This window comes from Pongo pygmaeus, chromosome 17 (assembly GCF_028885625.2).
Source record: "Pongo pygmaeus isolate AG05252 chromosome 17, NHGRI_mPonPyg2-v2.0_pri, whole genome shotgun sequence".
Classification (NCBI taxonomy): Eukaryota; Metazoa; Chordata; class Mammalia; order Primates; family Hominidae; genus Pongo; species Pongo pygmaeus.
Window position 1 is genome coordinate 24,249,322 of NC_072390.2, and position 15,511 is coordinate 24,264,832.

At 46.9% G+C, this 15,511-nt stretch overlaps 1 protein-coding gene across 2 annotated transcripts in view; it reads left to right on the plus strand.

Moving 5' to 3' along the window:
- GNAL (G protein subunit alpha L) overlaps positions 1–15,511 on the plus strand; it is a 200,266-nt gene that overhangs the window by 180,416 nt on the left and 4,339 nt on the right. For both annotated transcript variants that reach the window (XM_054460592.2, XM_054460595.1), the window contains 5 exons: positions 140–213; positions 2,793–2,851; positions 4,168–4,288; positions 7,918–8,048; positions 12,700–12,767. In XM_054460592.2, coding sequence (XP_054316567.1) covers positions 140–213; positions 2,793–2,851; positions 4,168–4,288; positions 7,918–8,048; positions 12,700–12,767 — 453 coding nt within the window. The remainder of the gene's footprint in view (positions 1–139; positions 214–2,792; positions 2,852–4,167; positions 4,289–7,917; positions 8,049–12,699; positions 12,768–15,511) is intronic.

The window sequence follows — 15,511 nt, forward strand, 5'->3', positions numbered from 1 at the left end:
GTGTTGGTTCTTTATTGTTGTTTCCTTTACAGTGGAACAAATTATTTGAAAAATGTTGGTGATGTATAGTTATACCCGGGCTTTACTTTGAAGAAGAACAGTAATGTAACTCAGCTTGCTTCCCTCTTCTTGTTCCCAGGACCTCCTCAGATGCAGAGTTCTGACATCTGGGATTTTTGAGACACGATTCCAAGTGGACAAAGTAAACTTCCAGTGAGTATGTTGTTAAAAGCTGCGTGGCCCAGGGCCACATGATGTCCCAGGGCCACATGATGTCCCAGAGCCCAAGGGCTGTGAGGTTTAAGGGGGCTTCATTCCTGAATGTGCATGGCTGCCCTTTCAGGTAAGGGCAGCTGGGGTGAAATTTGAACTCTAGCTAGAGTTGAAGTGTTGATTTTACTGCCTACTTTAAAGTAGAAATGAGGACACCTGAAAGGAAGGCAGCGTTTGCATCTGAGTTGTAGATTTGATTGGCCCTTTTTTTAGATCAGGAGACTCATGAAATTTTGATCTTTCAGATGCACAGTCACAGTTTGAAAACTGAAATGAGCAGTCTATGTGTGTCTCCAGCCCGTCTCTTGGGTTGCCCAACTGCAAACTCGGCCAAATGAGCTTACTTTCTTCATTTTTCTCCCTCATGATAAGATGTTAATTCTCCCTCCACAAAGCTCTTTTCCATCCTCATAGCTATCACCCTAGTCCTGCTCCATCACTTCCCCCGCCCCTAGACTCTCTCGGCAGAGCCCTGGCTGGTCTCCTGTCCTCTGGCTTACCCATTTCAGTCGCCCTTCTCAGTGCCACGAAATGAATCTTCCCACAGCATGGCCTGGATCGTGCTGTTCCTCTGCTGAAAAAGGTTTGGGGCTCACTACTGCCTGTGCACCCTATGACCCAAGCCCTCCACCTGTGACCAGCCCCGTCCCCAGGCCTGCTTTGTCACCTGCCACCTGCCTCACCAGGCTGGGCTGTTGTCAGGACCCTTCCAGTTCTCCCAGCTTTTCCTGCCGCAGCGCTTCTGTTCATCTTGTCCTCTGAGCCTCAGATGCCACCTGTGCTAAGCAAACCCCACAAATCTATCAAAGCTTCCTTCAGGCCAGGCATAGTGGTTCACGCCTGTAATCTCAGCACTTTGGGAGGCAAAGGCAGTAGGATTGCTTGAGACCAGGTGTTCAAGACCAGCCTGGGCAACATAGCAAGACCCTGTCTCTACCAAAAAAAAAAAAAAAATTAGCCAAGTTTGATGGCGTATACCTGTGGTCCTAGCTACTCAGGAGGCTGAGGTGGGAGGATCTCTTAAGCCCAGGAATTCAAGGCTGCAGTGGGCCATGATTAGGCCATTTCACTCCAGCCTGGGTGACAGAGTAAGACCCTGACTCTAAAAATAAAAAAAGCATCCAAGCATCCCTCAAATCTCAGCCCATGATGACCCTTTAGAATTCCCATTGCATCTACTATGCAGCCATTGATGGTATACTGCCCTTTACCTTGCCCAGTCACCCTCAGCATGTCTGACTCGATTCTAAGGGACCTCAAGGATGAGGTCCCTTAAAGCAAGAGTTTCATGATCTTCAGTGTGTTCTGAGACTCCTGCAGTGCCCAGCGCTTTCCCCAGTGCACAGGTGACAGGCACCTACTTCCAGATTTCCCAAGAACCCTTCACATGGCCACTGTCAGGCTGGATAAAAGCCAGCTATGTCTCTCTGCTGTGAGGCGCACAGTGCAGTATGGAGTTGGCGTGACTTGTGGTTTTGCCCACATCATAACCAAGTCCCTGGCATAGTGGAATTACTAACAATGAAGCTGTATCTCACATTTGTGATTTTGTTTGAAAGAATTCTGCTCATCAGCTCATCCATTTTCATCAGGTACCTCAGTGTGCCCCACGTGTGCTAATGCAAAGCCTACGGATTAAATTCTAATAGGATCAGCAACATACCCACCCAGGACAAAAAAGTCTAGCCCGTGTGGTCCTAAGGCACATGCACTATGTTTAGGGAGGGGAGAAATCTCAGAGCCAGGGAAGCCTGCGAAGGTTGGAAAGATCCAGCAGAATCTGGGTAGGTAGAGAAACTCTCCCAGGGAGAAATGCCTTAGGCCACAGGGTGTGCTGAGCAGGGGCTGTGAGAAGAGGGGCCTGGACCTGGCCTGATGAAGTGCAGGGTGCAGCTGAGAAATTCTGAGAGAACTGGCTGAGGTCACCTTGGCTGGGCGAGACCGGGAAGCAGCTCGGGCTGGGCAGAGCAGCCTGCACTGAATCCAGGCGTGATCAAGACCCAGTACAGGTCACCAGGCAGAGGTGGCTAGAGATAAGATGCATGTAGTGTAGACAGATCAGCAAGGAGCCTTTCTCAATTCTCCAGGGGAGAGAAGACACAGTGTCCTGAGAGCTGGAACAAATCATAGGAAGGATCTGCCCTGGGCAGTGACTTAGCTTGTACTCGGAGAGGCCTGAGTGTCTGAGCAAGTAACCTCTAGCATTACTGAGCTAGTAAACACTGGATTTATTAAGGACCTACTGTGGGACCTCTGACACTGCCGACTGCTGTCTGCTTGATCTCTCACCCCTGTAGCCCCACTGTGGGGTGACTGAGGAGGGACTGCGGCTGAGAGAGGTGGAGCCACTTGTAGTCCAGGATCACACAGGGAGTGATGGTGCAGGCCAGTGACCCAAGCTTGACTCAAGACCCATGTGTGAACGCTGGAACCTGCTAATAGCTAAAGAGGAAAGCAAGCACGTGTGCCATTGTCCCCTGCTTCCCCGAAATAATTGTGTTCCTCTTGCTCTTCCACAGCATGTTTGATGTTGGTGGCCAGAGGGATGAGAGGAGAAAATGGATCCAGTGCTTTAACGGTGATTTTTTTATGCTCTCTCAAGAAAATGGGAGTGAATTCTAACACTCAGCACTGCTGTGCTTAACTATTTTTGAATTAGATAATCTCTAACTAGTATGTAAAGTATAGCATTTATAGATTATGATGCTCCTTCCTTAGATACTAATCTCATTTAAAAAAGCATTTAAGGGCCTGGCACGGTGGCTAATGCCCATAATCCCAGCACCTTGGGGGGCCAAGGAGGGTGGATAACCTGAAGTCAGGAATTCAAGACCAGCCTGGCCAACATGGCGAAACTGGGGCTCTATTAAAAATACAAAAATTAGGCCGGGCATGGTGGCTCACGCCTGTAATCCCAGCACTTTGGGAGGCCGAGGCGGGTGGATCACGAGGTCAGGAGATCGAGACCATCTTGGCTAACACGGTGAAACCCCGTCTCTACTAAAAATACAAAAAATTATCCGGGTGCGGTGGTGGGCGCCTGTAGTCCCAGCTACTCAGGAGACTGAGGCAGGAGAATGGCGTGAACCCAGGAGGCGGAGCTTGCAGTGAGCTGAGATCACACCACTGTAGCAGTCCGGCCTGGGAGAAAGAGTGAGACACTGTCAAAAAAAAAAAAAAAAATACAAAAATTAGCCGGGTGTGGTAGCTCAAGCCTGTAATCCCAGCACTTTGGGAGGCCGGGGTGGGTGGATCACCTGAGGTCAGGAGTTCAAGACCAGCCTGACCAACACGGTGAAACCCCGTCTCTACTAAAAATGCGAAAATTAGCCGGGTGTTATGGCGCACGCCTGTAATCCCAGCTACTCGGGAGGCTGAGGCAGGAGAATCACCTGAACCTGGGAGGCGGAGGTTGCAGTGAGCCAAGATTGCGCCACTGCACTCCAGCCTGGGCAACAAGAGTGAAACTCTGTCTCGGAAAAAAATACAAAAATACAAAAATTAGCCAGGCGTGGTGACACATGCCTGTAATCCTAGCTACTAGGGAGGCTGAGGCAGGAGAATCACTTGAACCTGGGAGGCGGAAGTTGCAGTGAGCCAAGATCATGCCATTGCACTCCAGCCTGGGAGACAAGAGTGAAACTCCATCTCAAAAAAAAAAAGCATTTAAGCATCCCAAATTTACATGTGTCTTTTGGGGTGGGCTCTTCATCAAGTGCGTTACTGAAGCAACCAGTGGTGCGCGCGGCGCACATGCAGGCTGTTCTGTGACTGAATAGTCCTATCACTGAATGAATGTTTTTGTGGAACTGAGTAGCTGCTGGGTGTGTACTTTCTTGTAGCTCCACAGCGAGGGTGTCTAACTGAGGTGCGTTCTTTTTTCTCCCCACCAAGATGTCACAGCTATCATTTACGTCGCAGCCTGCAGTAGCTACAACATGGTGATTCGAGAAGATAACAACACCAACAGGCTGAGAGAGTCCCTCGATCTTTTTGAAAGCATCTGGAACAACAGGTGACAAAAATAGCAAATTCAGTCTCACCATTGGATTGCAAATTTTCTTTTGTTAAAAATACGCTCAGGCCAGGTGTTGTGGCTCACACCTGTAATCTCAACACTGGGAGGCCGAGGCAGGTGTGTCACTTGAGCTCAGCAGTTGGAGACTAGCCTGGGCAACATGGAGAAACCCTGTCTCTACAAAAAATACAAAAATTAGCCAGGCGTGGTGGTGCACACCTGCCCAGTGACTCAGGAGCTTGAGGTAGGAGGATCACTTGAGCCCAGGAGGTGAGGGTTGCAATGAGCTGAGATCACACTACTGCACTCCTGCCTGGGCAACAGAGCAAGACCTTGTCTCAAAACACACACACACCTACACACACACCTACACCCACACCCACACCCACACACACTCTTTACTGATAAATCCAGAACCGTACGAAATATCTCTTTTAGTTCATCTACTGTATAGATATACTTAAAATGTGGAATATTCTTTTTTTATTATTTTATTTTATTTTATTTTGAGATAGAGTCTCGCTCTGTCGCCCAGGCTGGAGTGCAGTGGCGCCATCTCGGCCCACTGCAAGCTCCATCTCCCGGGTTCATGCCGTTCTCCTTCCTCAGCCTCCCAAGTAGCTGAGACTACAGGCGCCCGCCACCACTTCCAGCTAATATTTTGTATTTTTAGTAGAGACCGGGTTTCACCATGTTAGCCAGGATGGTCTTGATCTCCTGACCTCGTGATCCGCCCACCTCGGCCTCCCAAAGTGCTGGGATTACAGGCGTGAGCCACTGCACCCGGCCAGTGTGGAGTATTCTTTGATGAAGTTCTGATAGTTCTTTGTCAAAAAAATTTAAGTCTCTGTTTTGAAAGCCTAAGATTACATTCGGCCTTCCATATCTTCAGGTTCCACATCTGCGGATTCAACCAACCACAGATTGAAAATATTCAAAAATAAGATATCAGTACAACAATAAAAAATAATACAAGATTACAGTGGCATACGCCTATAATCCCAGCACTTTGGGAGGCTGAGATGGGGGAATTGCTTGAGCTCAGGAATTGGAGACCAATCTGGGCAACATGTTGAAACCCCATCTCTACAAAAAATACAAAAATTAGTCAGGCGTGGTGGGGCGCACTTGTAGTCCCAGCTACTTGGGAAGCTGAGGCAGGAGAATCACTTGAGCCCAGGAGGCGGAGGTTACAGTGAGCTGAGATTGCATCACTGCACGTCAGTCTGGGCGACAGAGGGAGACTCTGTCTCAAAAAACTTAATTAATTAAAATAAAAAATTGAGCAAATAAAAAAATTAGACTAAAAAATAATACAAACAAACAATACAGTATAACAAGTACTTACCTAGCTTTTACATTGTGTTAGGTATTATAGGTAATTGGAGATGATTTAAGCATACGGGAGGATGTGCATGGTTTATATGCAAATACTACACCATTTCATATAAGGGAGCCTCCTCAAATTTTGGTTTTCATAGGGAGTCCTAGACCAATCCCCCACGAGTATCAAGGGATGACTCTATATCTAGGGTTCAAAATAGGTTTTGTTTGGTTTTTAAAATTTAGGAAGTACCAGTTTAGGGGCCGGGAACAGTGGCTCACACCTGTAATCCCAGCACTTTGGGAGGCCAAGGCAGGCAGATCACCTGAGATCAGGAGTTTGAGACCAACCTGGCCAATATGGTGAAACCCTGTCTCTACTAAAACTACAAAAATTAGCCAGGAGTGGTGGTGGGTGCCTGTAGTCCCAGCTACTCGGGAGGCTGAGGCAGGAGAATCGCTTGAACCCGGGAGGTGGAGGTTGCAGTGAGCTGAGATCGCACCACTGAACTCCAGCCTGGGCAACAGAGTGAGACTCTGTCTCAAAAAGTAAAAAAAAAAAATTTTTAATTTTGAAAATAAATAAATAAAGTACCAGTTTAGGACATCCACTAATAACTAGATGATCTCTAAGATCCCTTACAGCTCATAATCACCACATAATCATGTTTGAAACTACTAGCATTGCAGATTGGCAGAAGTGATTATTTCAGAAAGGAATATTTAGCACACACACACACAATACATACATATATAGTTAGAAATCAAAGTTTCTTCTGAAATATTTTGGAATAAATATACCAAGGAGGAGAGGAAACATAAGTTTACCTTGTAAAAGTTTTGGATTATCAGAAAAGTGTTTTTGTATGAAATGTTCAACAACCATTCTCAAATTCGTGGTAATAAGACAGTTAATAGGAAAGAAACAGGGTCAGGAAATACCAGGTATACGGAAGGATACTATAGAGTTATTACGAATTTATTTATAAACACTATATGTGTAAGTGGGAAAATGACCACAATCTTCTTATAGGAAAAAGCAGATTTTAAAATACTATGATCTCGTTTTTAAGTATGTGTGAGGACAGAAAAACACTTGGGCATGAAAACGTAAAATTTCTGTAGTAATTGTTTCTGGGTATAATTACATTTGATTTTTTTCTGTATGTTTTTCTATAATTTAAGATTTGTTTTTACAAAGGTTATATATTTTATTACTAGAAGAAGCAGGTAAGCTATTTCCATTTGACAGGAAAGTGGATTGTGTGTGTGGGTTTTCTTTTTGTTTTTGTTTTTGTTTTTTTGAGATAGAGTCTCGCTCTGTCCCCCAGGCTGGAGTGCAGTGGTGCAATCTCAGCTCACCACAACCTCCACCTCCCCAGTTCAAGTGATTCTCCTGCTTCAGCCTCCCGAGTAGCTGGGACTGCAGGCGTGTGCCACCACGCCCAGCTACTTTTTGTATTTTTAGTAGAGACAGGGTTTCACAGTGTTGGTCAGGCTGGTCTCGAACTCCTGACCTCGTGATCTGCCCACCTTTGCCCCACAGAGTGCTGGGATTACAGGCGTGAGCCACCACACCTGGCCAGATTGTGTTATTAATTGATAGTAAGATTCCTGTAGACTAATCAGTTAGCTTGATTCCTTTGAAGTGATGGAGGCGGAAGAAGAACCAAGCCAGCTGCATGTTAAGCTCTGTGTTATTAGCTAATGAGTCATATATTACTTTGTTGTTGTTAACACTTTCACTACTAATGTGAGTTTTCCGACCTTTTATTGGTAAATTACACCCCAGAAATTCAAGTGAACTCATTACATAAGTAAATCTTAGCTTTGGTTCCAATAAATCTATATCCCCCATGGGACTGAATTAGAACGTGCTTAACTACAGATTGAGTATCCCTTATCCGAAATGCTTGGGACTAAAAGTGTTTAAGATTTCTTGTTGTTGTTGTTTTTTGGAATAGTTGCATTATACTTACTAGTCCAGCATCCCTAATATGAAAATCCAAAGTGTGAAATGCTCCAACAAGCATTTCCTTTGAGCATCATGTCAGTGCTGAAAAAGTTTTGGATTTTGAAGCATTTTGGATTTTGTGTTTTTGGATTAGGGATGCTCAACCTGTACCTATATTTGTTTATCATTCTTTACAGATGGAATGAGGATACTGTGTACTGAACTTTTCTTGAATCCTATACATTTTTACGAAGACGATGGTATTCTTTTAATTTAGCAACTTTTGTGTTAGAGGCACTTTCATATACTAGTGTATGTGAAATTTGTATGTTTATTTTTCCTTTTTTAGGTGGTTACGGACCATTTCTATCATCTTGTTCTTGAACAAACAAGATATGCTGGCAGAAAAAGTCTTGGCAGGGAAATCAAAAATTGAAGACTATTTCCCAGAATATGCAAATTATACTGTTCCTGAAGACGGTAAGATTTCAAAACACATTCTTATGATCGAGGAATAGAATTGTTTTATTAATAGTCCTGTAACTCTAATTCACATACTTCTGATGAATCGAAGAAATTCACTTAATTTAAATCAATTTTCTTTCTACTGCCCATATCCTAAAGTACTAGAGTGTTAAAATGTCCTATTTAGGATCCCATTTGTAAATGTTTCCGAGTTTGACTTTCCATTGAAACTGTGCAGCAGACGAAAGAGCCGTTTTGGGGTGTGACTGTGTCATGCTGGTATGAGCTTTCCCTTTAGTGCCTTTGACTGGGTGTGACATGACAGGGGCCTTGTTAGTCCTCGATACAGACCTTCTCACTTCACCCTCAGATGACCCTGCATGGTAGTTTCTATTATTTTTTCCCATGGAAAGAGAGTCTGAGAGAGGAGAGATAGCGTGTTCAAAGCCACACGGGTAGTGTCATGCAGGCAAGGCAGTCCTTGCACCCTTTGTCCCCAAGCCCGTGCTGGCAGCAGCCGCACTTATCTGCTCCTGTCTCTAGCCTTGCTGTGGCTGCAGCCTTGGGGATTTCCAGCAGGGCCAGCAGCCCTCCCAGGCCACCTGAGACTGAGGGGTTTCCGGGGCATGGGACTGTCAGTGCTAAAGCTGGGAAGGTGACCAGGAAGAGTTGGTCACTCCGTTTCCAGTCGCTTACGCTTCAGTTTCCAGTGAACACCAGGTCTACCAGAGGCTCATAGGAGTGATTTAAGGTGAAATAACACTGCTTCTTACATCTTGAATTCCAAACTAGAAAACGCAGAATAAAAGACACTTTCCTGGAAAATATAGTTAAGATTTAGAAAATTTATTTTTTATCCTCAATGAAGAGGGAAAAGAAAACTTGTATTTGTCGTTAAACTTTCTTGCTCCTTATGTTCAATGTTCTTTTCTCCCTCATGGGAGAGGCATTATATAAGTATATTCACAGTAAAATCCTGACCCGTGTGGGGCCTTCCAGCAAAATCCTACTGCTGTCACCTGTGTCTGAAAGACCCGAAAAAAAATCCTACTGCTACATATTTCCTTATAGGAATAAATCATAGATGTTGGAAATGGGCCTGAGCGCCAGCTCTGCCTGTGGTCTCACCAGACCCAGCTGCTTTCGTGAGCCACCAGCAGCCTCCGCACTTGTCAGAGGGTCACTCAGGGTGAGGTCAAGGTCCAGGCTCTTCCTGAGACTAAATCAAGTGGAAATCTCATTGCAGTTCATCACTGCCTTGTTCCACCCGCAGCCTGGTGATGTGCTTTCCAGGACGGAGGCCGGGTGCCGCTTGCCCACACATTCTGTGGCTGGCACTGCCAGTTTCCTAGCAAGTTGGGTCTTTAATTCTCCCGCTAACCACCTCTTGCCACCTCCCATCACTCAGCTCAGGCAGTGGCTCGGTGGGGTCCTTCCAACAGGGTCTGCCTCCCCAGGCCCTTCCCTCTTTCCCTCCTTATGGCTGTGGTCCTGGCCCTCACTCCTCTCATCTCAGCAGCTGCCACAGCTTCCTGCCTGACCTCCTGTAGCTGGTCACTCACCTTTCCAGAACATTCCATGAACTACCAAAGTCACCCTTCTGAGACACAACCTTACCCGCTTAGGAGCACCAAGGAGAAGCACCACCACTGGCTGACAGCCAAGGCCACCTGCCCAGCCGCGGGTGCTGAAGGGCTTCCGTCCAGGGGCTGAGGGGACCCTGGCTTGCTGCCTCGGTGCCAGGCCCAGTGACTGCTCTTCACCCGGCAGCATGTGTCATCTCTATCTGTGCCCTGCCCCTCCCAAGAGACTCACCCATCCCTGAGCATCTGTAGCACCTGCTGGAAGCCTGGGACCACCATCAACTCCAACGTCAACTCTCACTTAGCAATTAAAGGGAACTAACAGTTGGTCCATGTGACGGCGTGGGTGAAACTCACAGTGATTATGCTGACAGAAAGAATCAAAGCAAAAACTACACACCATGTGAATGCATTTGTGTAAATGTCTAAAAAGTAAATTAGCTGGGCGTGTTGCTGTGCGCCTGTAGTCCCAGCTACTTGGGAGGCTGAGGCAGGAGAATCACTTGAACCCAGGAGGCGGAGGTTGCAGTGAGCCAAGATTGTGCCACTGCACTCCAGCCTGGCGACAGAGCGAGACTCCATCTCAAAAAAAAAAAAAAAAAAAGAAAGTGCAGACTTACACATGATGACAGGAAGCACATCAGTGGTTGCCTGGGGAAGGAGGGCTGCAGAGGGAATGCAGACACTGTGGGAGGGTCTGGCTGTGCTCATTGTTTCCATTGTAGTGATGCTGGCATGACAACACACACACCAGAACTCCTCAGATGGGCCAGGCGCGGTGGCTCACGCTTGTAATCCCAACACTTTGGGAGTCTGAGGTGTGCAGATCACCTGAGGTCAGGAGTTCAAGACCGGCGTGGCCAACACGGTGAAACCCCATCTCTACTAAAAACACAAAAATTAGCCAGGTGTGGTGGCCAGCACCTATAATCCCAGCTACTCGGGAGGCTGAGGCAGGAGAATCGCTTGAACCTGGGAGGCGGAAGTTGCAGTGAGCCGAGACTGCACCATCGCACTCCAGCCTGGGTGACAGAACAAGGCTCCGTCTCAGAAAACAAAAAAAAGCACTCCAGCCTGGGTGACAGAGTGAGACTCAGTCTCAAAAGAAAAAAAAAAAAAGAACTCCTCAGATGGTACACGTACACTCTGGGCATAACAGAGTATGTCAGTGACCCCCACCCCCGCCAAGATAAATGACATGGGAGCTCCCCAGCCACTCCAGAACACAGCCCAGGCAGAGACCCACAGCGGGTGCCGCACCCTCCCCTCCCTCACTGGGTGCTGCACCCACCCACCCCCCACAGTGGGGGCTGTGCCCTCCCCTGCCTGTCACTGGGTACTGCGCCCTCCCTTCCATGAATCTGTGAGCAACAGTGTCCTCACAGCCTCACAGACCCTGCAACAGAGAAGGCAGAGAGGTAAGAACACTCAGCTGCGTCACCTAGATCTCAGATTTCTTGGGGTTACAGAAAATAATGGCATGACCACATGAACGTGGACTCTTCCGGGGGAGAATGCCTCAGAAAGGCCTAGAGCCAGAGGGTCGGCTACAGTGATCTGGGGGCTCCACATGCCTGAGTGGGGAGCAGGAACAGGGAAGGGGAGTCTCAGAAGAGGAGGCTGATGGAAGCTGAGAGGCAGTCCATGGAGGCCCTGCCAGTGCTGCCCCCAGGGAGGCCAGGGCCCAGCTCCTGTGCCTGGAGGCTCCGAGCTTTCCTCTCCCAACAGCTCTGCAGGGAGGGCAGCTCTGGGGCTCAGGCTGGTCAGTGGGAATTCTCCCCCACCCCAGCCTGTCTTGCTTGCGCTGCTGTAACAAAATACCTTAGGCTGGTGATAGGGTTTAGATCTGTGTCCCTGCCCAAATCTTTTGTGGAATTGTAATCCCCAGTGTTTGAGGTGGGGCCTGGTGGGAGGTGATTGGATCTTGGGGGTGGATCATTTATGAATGGTTTAGCACCATCCTCTTGACACTGTTTTCAAGATAATGAATGGGTTCTGCAAGAGCGGGTCATTTAACAGGGTGTAGCACCTCCCCCATCTCTCTCTTGCTCCTGCCCTGGCCATGTGACATGTCTCACTCCCTGTTCATCTTCTGCCATGATTGGAAGCTTCCTGAGGCCTCCCCAGAAGCCTAGCAGATACCAGCATCATGCTTCCTGTACAGCCTGCAGAACCATGAGCCAATTAAACCTCTGTTCTTTATAAATTACCCAGTCTCAGGTATGTCTTTATAGCAATGCAAGAATGGACCAACACAGCTGGATAATTTATGAACAACAGAAATGTATTAGTCACGGTACTGGAGGCTGGAAGGTCAAAGATTAAGACACCAGCCGATTCAGTGTCTGGTAAGGGTTTCTCTGCTTCATAGATGGCACTGTCTCATTTCCTCCTCATATGGTGGAGAGGGTGAGGGGGCTCTCTCGGGCCTCTTCTAAGGATATAATCCCATTCATGAAGGCGGAGCCCTCGTGACCTCATCACCTCTCAAAGGCTGCCCCTCTTGATGTTGTTGCATTGGAGATTAGCAGTCAACATGTGAATTTGGAGGAGACACAAACATCGAGAGCATAGCACCCCCAGAGAAAAGTTTTATCAGAGCAATAACTATTAAAATGATGTAGGAGAAGAGGGGAATGAAAATTACATGTTTGGCTGGGCGCAGTGACTCATGCTTGTAATCCCAGCACTTTAGGAGGCCAAGGTGGCCGATCACCTGAAGTCAGGAGTTCGAGACCAGACTGGCCAACATGGTGAAACCCTGTCTCTACAAAAATTAGCCAGTCATGATGGCGGGTGCCCGTAATTCCAGCTACTGGGGAGGCTGAGGTGGGAGAATTGCTTGAACCGGGGAGGTGGAGGTTGCAATGAGCCGAGATCACACCACTGCACTCCAGCCTGGGCAAGAGAGCGAGACTCCGTCTCCAAAAAAAAAAAGTACATGTTTGTTTTTGCCTTGCTGTACATGTATTTTAATTCTGTGAATATACAGCAGTCCAACGTTGAAATTCCTTCTGTGTTTTCATAGAGTTGTATCTTTGTTTCATGTTGCTTAAATAAAGTTCCATTTGTCATTTCTACAGCAACACCAGATGCAGGAGAAGATCCCAAAGTTACAAGAGCCAAGTTCTTTATCCGGGACCTGTTTTTGGTAAGCAATTTTGTTAACCTTTGTTTTTTTGCCTCCATTCTTAATCCTTTGTTTCTTGCAATATGCAAATTACTTTGATGATCTCATTTAATCTTCCTTAACATTACGAGAGATGAGAAAGGGTATGTTACTTTAATTTCACAGCTGAGCACACCGAGGTTCAGAGAGGTTAGATTTCTTACCCAAGGTCACACAGCTTCCAACCAGCAGAGCCTGGGTGAGAACACAGTGTCCCAGGGAATGGCAGTTGGATGGGCTAGACTTCATTCACTTGTTGTATTTTCCAAAAAGGACAGCGTCCTTCAGCAGAGTCTAAGCACCCATACTCTTCCTCCATCCAAAAGCACTAACAGGCTGATGGTTTATGTAAAAATGGATGTGCTCAAATTCAGATATTTACTTTTTTTTCTTCAGCTTTTTGAGATTATTTCAAACTTACATACCAGGCAGAAGATTTGCACAAATAACTCCCATATACTCAGGCCGGGTGCGGTGGCTCATGCCTGTCATCCCAGCCCTTTGGGAGGCTGAGGCAGATGGATCACCTGAGGTCAGGAGTTCGAGACTAGCCTGGCCAACACGGTGAAACCCCATCTCTACTAAAAATACAAAAAATTAACTGGGCGTGGTGGCATGCGTCTGTAATCCCAGCTACTCCGGAGGCTGAGGCAGGAGAATTGCTGAAACCCAGGAGGCGGAGGTTGCAGTGAGCCGAGATTGTGCCATTGCACTCCAGCCTGGCCGACAGAGCGAGACTCTGTCTCAAACAAAGCAAACAAAACTCCCATATACTCTTTACCCAAATTGACCAATTGGCAAAAATTTGCCACATATGCTTTATCTGTCTATATTATTTTCTTTGAAATAACCTACGCGTATAGCTAGCTGTGAGTTTTTACTCGCTTCAAACTATTACGTGCCAAGGCATTCCCAAGGGCATGTTCCCGGTAGTACTCCAAGTACACTTAACACGTGTGGAGAAGATCTTAGTCCGGGTAGCAGTAGGGCTGATCCTCGGCTGTGGGGCCTTTCCACGGGGACTGGCACTCCAGCCTGGCCTTTCACCACCCTTTTCCCAGCATACCCCTGCAGGATGACTCTTGAATCCTATGGTGAGTTAGAAAGTAACAATGAGGAGAAATCAAGGCCCCAGGGTGAGTTCAGAGGACAAGAGTTCCCCGAGAAGTGCATGGCCGTAAGTGCATGGCAATACCCAGAGAGCTTCTGCAGCTGAATAAATCTGGGACATGCTATATTAAATACAGCGAGAGAGGTTCCTCTGCCTCTCTCTGAGAGTCTGTCAGATTCTCAGAGCCTTTACTTAAGGCCAATTAATGTGCATTGCAAATCTCTTCAATAAGGGAATTTAGTTTGTAATAGATCAAAGGATCCCTTTTTTAAGGAGCATTTTGGAAGACCATAGCCCATAAAGACACAAGAAAATGCTATTCTAATGAGAACTAAATGTTAATTAAGCATGCATATGTTGGGCATTTAAATGAAGATTAGAAACATCTAGGCCGGATGCAGTTGCTCATGCATGTAATCCCAACACTTTGGGAGGCCAAGGCAGGTGGATCACCTGAGGCCAGAAGTTCGAGATCAGCTAGACAACATATCGAGACGTCATCTCTAAAAAAAAATGTTAAAACGTACCTGGGTATGGTGGCACAGGCGTGTAGTCCCAGCTACTCAGGAGGCTGAGGTGGGAGGATCCCTTGAGCCTAGGAATTTGAGGTGGCAGAGAGCTATGATCATGCCACTGCACCCCAGCCTGGGTGACAGAGCAACACTCCATCTCAAAATAGAAACAAAAACAAAACTATTTGAAGCAACGACCTTTGTAATGACTCCATTCCCTTAATTTTAAGGCTCTAGGCAGGGACAAATAGTCACACTATTACAGAAGAAAGCCTTTTTTAGTTTGTTTATTTGGGACATTGCCTCGCACTGTCACCCAGGCTGCCTGGAGTGCAGTGGCAAGATCATAGCTCACTGCAGCCTCCAATTCCTGGGCTGAAGCAACCCTCCTGCCTCAGCCTCCTGAGTAGCTGGGACTACAGGCACACACCACCACACCCGGCTAATTTTTAAATTTTATAGAGATACAGCCTTGCTATGTTGGCCAGGCTGGTCTCGAACTCCTCGTCTCAAGTGATCCTCCTGCCTCCACCTCCCAAAGTGCTGGGATTACAGGTGTGAGCCACCGCACCCAGCCAAAAGCCTATTTTTCATTCATTCACTACACACTTACTGTGTGTGTGCCAAATTCCTCACCTGGTGCTTTGGGATTAAAAAAGATATATAACCGGTTGGGGGAGGGGGGAGGGATAGCATTAGGAGATACACCTAATGTAAATGACGAGTTAATGGGTGCAGCACACCAACATGGCACATGTATACATATGTAACAAACCTGCACGTTGTGCACATGTACCATAGAACTTACAGTATAATAAAATATATATATATTAAAAATATATATATATAACCTACTCATTTTAGTGTCCATAAGTTTTTTTTTTTAATGCTCAAGAGAAGCCTGACTATTGCTAAAATAGGTCTATCCCCCTGTGAGGAGTTTCATACCTCATGACATCTTTAGAATGCCCTTTCTGTGGTCCAAGCAGCTCTCTAAAGGCTGTTTCCCAGGATCGAGAAAGGAGTGGAGGGGATGAGGAGGAGGCCCAGGGATTCCTGTGGCACCAAGGAAGAAGGTGAGCTTCCACAGGACCTCTGTCTAA